Source organism: Colobus angolensis, unplaced genomic scaffold, assembly GCF_000951035.1.
Source record: "Colobus angolensis palliatus isolate OR3802 unplaced genomic scaffold, Cang.pa_1.0 Scaffold2, whole genome shotgun sequence".
NCBI lineage: Eukaryota > Metazoa > Chordata > Mammalia > Primates > Cercopithecidae > Colobus > Colobus angolensis.
In genome coordinates, this window is record NW_012115154.1 from 25,078,291 (window position 1) to 25,083,398 (window position 5,108).

Consider the following 5,108-nt stretch of genomic DNA (forward strand, 5'->3'; position numbering starts at 1 on the left):
AGGGCGTGATGTCATCCTCCCCTCTGACAGGTCCCCCACGCAGGACATTCTCCCGATGCCTCCCGTCCCCTGGGCGTGGGTAAGAAAGCTATGCTCACCGCCCTTGCCACCCTCTGCCTGCTCTTCTCCGATAGTGAAGGGTCTCAGGACCCCTCCAGCCTTCCTTGGCAGATCCTGCGGCTCCTGGACGGACATGGGGGTGCTCATCACCTGCAAACCTCACCAGAGCTCCCAGGAAACAGAAAAAGCCCCCATTCTTCCTGCTCACTCCACTCCAGAAAGCCCCCCTTTCCTTCTGGGTCCCTTCCCTGCTCCAAACACCCCTAGCTCCCTGGAGACTCAGCCTGGACCGCCGCAGACCACAGACGGACGGACGCCAGGGCCTGCCTTCAGGCAGAATTGTGCCCATCTGTGCTTCAGAGGCCTTCCCTGCACAATGAAGACATGGCCGGCACCTCACATGGTGGCTGCTGTGAGGACGGAGGCTGAGGCTTGGGAAGCCATTGGCTGCTGTGAGGACGGAGGCTGAGGCTTGGGAAGCCATTGGCTGCTGTGACGATGGAGGATGAGGCTTGGGAAGACATTGGCTGCTGTGAGGACGGAGGCTGAGGCTTGGGAAGCCATTGGCTGCTGTGACGATGGAGGCTGAGGCTTGGGAAGCCATTGGCTGCTGCGAGGACGGAGGCTGAGGCTTGGGAAGCCATTGGCTGCTGTGACGATGGAGGCTGAGGCTTGGGAAGCCATTGGCTGCTTTGAGGATGGAGGCTGAGGCTTGGGAAACCATCTGCACAGCTTCTGTCCGCCGCAGGTGGGACACGTGCTCTCGCTGCCCAGTTTGGCTTTGCTTCTGCCTGACACCCATCCTCCACTCCAGCCAGGCAAGGTCACTGTGCCATGTGCCAGGCTCATTCAGAAGCCCTCACCTCCTCCCACATTGCCCATGGGAAGTCCCACATCCTCTCAGGCGTCAGAAATGCCCCTCTGAGCCAGGGGCCCCCATCCCCCGCCTTTTCCAGGCCTCGCCCCCTCCTCCTCCTCCAAGACAGGGAGCCCAGGACACCAGGACATTTGTGCTGCAGGAGTTAACGAGGCAATTAGGAGAAAAACAAGCCAGATAAAAGTTGGAAAGGAGAAGGTTAGGACAGGGAAATCTGACTGTCTCCAATGTCCGTTCTTTTCATATTCTCTAGAGGCCCAGATTTTTGGATGAGCATACAGCCTTCATACATGTTAGAAGATGTAATGATCCCATTGACAAAAACAGAGTGATAAGACACTTAAGAATAAATTCTGCAAGAAACATATGCACAACCAATATGAAGAGAACACAGACTGTCTGAATGAACGGAAGGTATACACTGTCCTTAGAGAGGAAGATTTAACATCATAAATATTCTAGCTTTTATTCCCAATTTAATCTACAAAGTAAACACAGCCCCAGTTAAAAATACCAACAGGATTTTTCATGGATGTTCGTTAATTCTAAATTTCGCTTTTTAAGTTGGGTGCAATGGCTCTCACTGGTAATCACTGCACTTTGGGGGACTGAGGTAGAAGGACCGTTTGCACTTAGGAGTTTGAAACCAGCCTGGGCAACACAGCAAGAACTCCTTATACTAAAAATAAAAAATAAAATAAATTAGCCAGGCATGGTGGCATGCACCTGTAGTCCCAGCTACTTGGGAAGTTGAGAAGGGAGCATCATTTGAGCCCAGAAGGGCGAGGCTGCAGTGAGCTACGATCATGTCATGGCACTCCAGCCTGGGCAACAGAGAAAGAGTCTGTCTCCAAAAAATATATAAAAATAAAGATAAAATTTATTTTAAAAAAAACTAAAAATTTATTTTAAAAAGCACTAAAGAAATCAATTACGGGCTGGGCGTGGTGGCTCAAGCCTGTAATTCCAGCACTTTGGGAGGCTGAGACGGGTGGATCACGAGGTCAGGAGATCGAGACCATCCTGGCTAACACAGTGAAACCCGGTCTCTATTAAAAAACACAAAAATCTAGCCGGGCGAGGTGGCGGGCGCCTGTAGTCCCAGCTACTCAGGAGGCTGAGGCAGGAGAATGGCGGGAAACCCGGGAGGCGGAGCTTGCAGTGAGCTGAGATCCGGCCACTGCACTCCAACCTGGGCAACAGAGCGAGACTCTGTCTCAAAAAAAAAAAAAAAAAAAAAAAAAATCAATTACGAAAATGAAGAGTAACAAGGAATGACAAGACTGATATTAAACTATGTTATAGAGCCATAATAGTTAAAGCAGTATAGCACTGAGGCATACACATGCAGGAAGATTAGGAAAAAGAATAGAGAGCCCAGAAATAGGCTCAAACACATTTTAAAAACTTTGCTGTATTATCAAGATGGTGTTTCAAATTGGTGGAGAAAAGGTAGATTTTTCAATAAAATGTACTGGCATTGACATTTTCTGGGGAAAAAAATAGGTTGGTCTTACCTTGTTTTGTACATCAAAATAAAAAATACATTGGTCAAAGATTAAGTATTTTAGGAGCCAGGCATGGTGTTAGGTATTTTAGGAGCCAGCCTGTAATCTCAGCTACTCAGGAGGCTGAGGCGGGAGGATCACTCGAGCCCAGGAGTTTGAGGCCATGGTAAGCTATGATCCCGCCTGTGAAGAGCCACTACTTTCTAGCCTGGGCAACATCAAGAGACCCCCATCTCTAAAAGGAAAGGGGAAACTTTAAAAAAAAAAAATCTTTGAGTGGGGAAGGGCTTTCAAAGTATGATACAAAACTTTAGAAGTCATAAAAGACTGATAATTCTAATAATGCAAAAAAAATTTTAATCGTCCATGGCAAAAAAAAACAAAAATAAAACTAGTCAACTAGAGAAAAACACATATTTGCAACATGTCATGAACAGGAGCCAATTTCCTTAATATGTAAAGAGCTTCTGTAAGAAAAGACTGTCATAAACCATAGAAAAATGGGCAAAGGATATGAATCGCAATTTTGCAGAAATGAAATGGAAATGGCTCAGAAGCATATGAAGGATGGTCAGTTCTACTTTTACTAAGGAACATGCAAATTCAACTTAATGAGATTTTTTCTTCCGTCAAATTGGCAAAGATAAGTTTCATAACTTTCATTCATTGGTGTGACTTCCATGGATGGTCCTTCAGCAATATTTATCAAATTTACAAAATACACACCATCAATTTCAGAATTCACACACTTCTAGGAATATATCCCTGAAACTATACTCTCACATGAAATGCTGTCTGTGGAAAGCTATTCATTGTAGCATCTTTTTAGTATGAATGTGTGGGAAATAAAAACTATCATCAGGGGCTGCATCACTAAATGATGGACGGCCTCTCCATCACTGACTTTGCAGCCAATAAAAAATAACAAAGCATCCATTCATTCACGTCTATTTACTGAGTGCCACTAACCCTGGGGACAAAACCACAGACCAGAAGTCGTGCCCTGGTGAAAAGGAGACAACCAACACATAAGTCAAACGGGGAGGGAAGTGCCAAAGAAACAGGATGACAGGAAACAGGATTTTGAGGCTGCTGCAGCCTCAAACAGGGCTGCCGTCAGGATGGACTTGCTGAGACATTTGAGCAAAGGCTAGGCTCAGAAATGTCCCGGAGCCTGTGCCCGCACTGGAGCAGATGGAAGCACTGGGAGAGAGGGGAGACAGGGTAAGGAGATGAGGAGGTGAGGGCAGATCCAGCAGGACTGCCAGGATTCCTGGAGAGTGAGCCGGCAGGCAGCCACGTGGTCCTATCATCATATTTTAAAAGCATGCCTGTGGCTGCTATGCTGAGAGCATACTGAAGGGTTGAGGGGATGAAAGTGGGGAGACCAGACAGAGGCCTTTGCAATAATCCAGGCAGAGATGATGATGGCAGGGAAGGTCCATTGGTCCCTCCCTCTGCTGCAGGATGCTCTACAAGATACATTGTTAAATGAAAAAAGCAAGATGTGGAATAGTGTTTAGTAAACTAACACTCATGAGACACAGCACACACACTTATGCTTCACTGAGTATAGAATCTATTGTGAAGATCACTTGAGAATGCCATATTGCTGCTTCATGGAAGGAGAACTGGGTGGCTTGTGGATGGGCACAGCATGGAAATTGACCTTTTCATTTATATCTTTTTGCACCTTTTGAATTTTGGACTCTGTACATACAGTATAATGCTTATTAAAAATTACTTATTTATCAAATACCTTAAATATTTGAGAGAGGAAAATATTTGCACATAGGAGATACAGAGGATTATTCAAAATTTTTTATTTGTAAAGAATTCCTTGCCAGGTGTGGTGACTCATGTCTGTAATCCCAATACTTTGGGATTTGAGCTTAGGGATTTGAGTTTGAGACCTGCCTGGACAACACAGGGGTACCCTGTCTCTACTTTACATTTATATTAAATAAATATATTAAATAAATTTATCATTTAAAAATTATTTTAAATGATAAATTTATATTATATAAAATAAAATTTTATATTTAAAAAAATTCCTAAAACGTATAAGGAAAATGGACAAAGGCCATAAACAGAGGAGTAAATACAAATGGCCAGTGAACAAAGACACCCACTTTCATCAGGAACTAAATGACAAGATGCCACTTTGAGCTGACAAGCTGGCAAAAATTAAAACATTTTAAAGTCAAGGACAGGCCCGGCGCGGTGGATTGCGTGTAATCCCAGCACTTTGGTGGCGCCATTGCACTCCAGCCTGGGCAACAGATTGAGATTCGGTCTCAAACAAAATTTTTTTTTTAATTAAATAATTAAAGTCAAGGGCGGGAACTCTGTGGAAATGAAGCTTCTGAAAGTGTCCAGGAAGAGAAGCGGCCCCTGGTCAGGCCAAGAACCCCACAGCAGCAGCCCCGTCTTCCCCCAACTCACTGCTAGGCGGGGGGCCTCCCAAAAATGTAGACGCAAACCGGGCGGCCTCTGCGTTCCCTTCCCGGTTCAAGTTACCCGGTAACGAGGAACCACAAACGCTCTGCCCCTGGTGGGGACCCAGCGTCCAAACCCAGCCTGGGCAGGGCCGGCTCCTTCGGGGTCCTCGGCCGCCTGGGGGCCACAGGCGTCTCCCCGGTCCGTATCCAGAGCTTGCTTCT

At 46.0% G+C, this 5,108-nt stretch overlaps 1 protein-coding gene across 1 annotated transcript in view; it reads left to right on the forward strand.

The window, feature by feature from the left end:
* Positions 1-558: 558 nt before the first annotated feature.
* NOM1 (nucleolar protein with MIF4G domain 1) overlaps positions 559-5,108 on the forward strand; it is a 27,341-nt gene continuing 22,791 nt past the window's right edge. Inside the window, exons 1-2 of the mRNA XM_011941599.1 lie at positions 559-592; positions 1,017-1,135. Coding sequence (XP_011796989.1) covers positions 559-592; positions 1,017-1,135 — 153 coding nt within the window. The remainder of the gene's footprint in view (positions 593-1,016; positions 1,136-5,108) is intronic.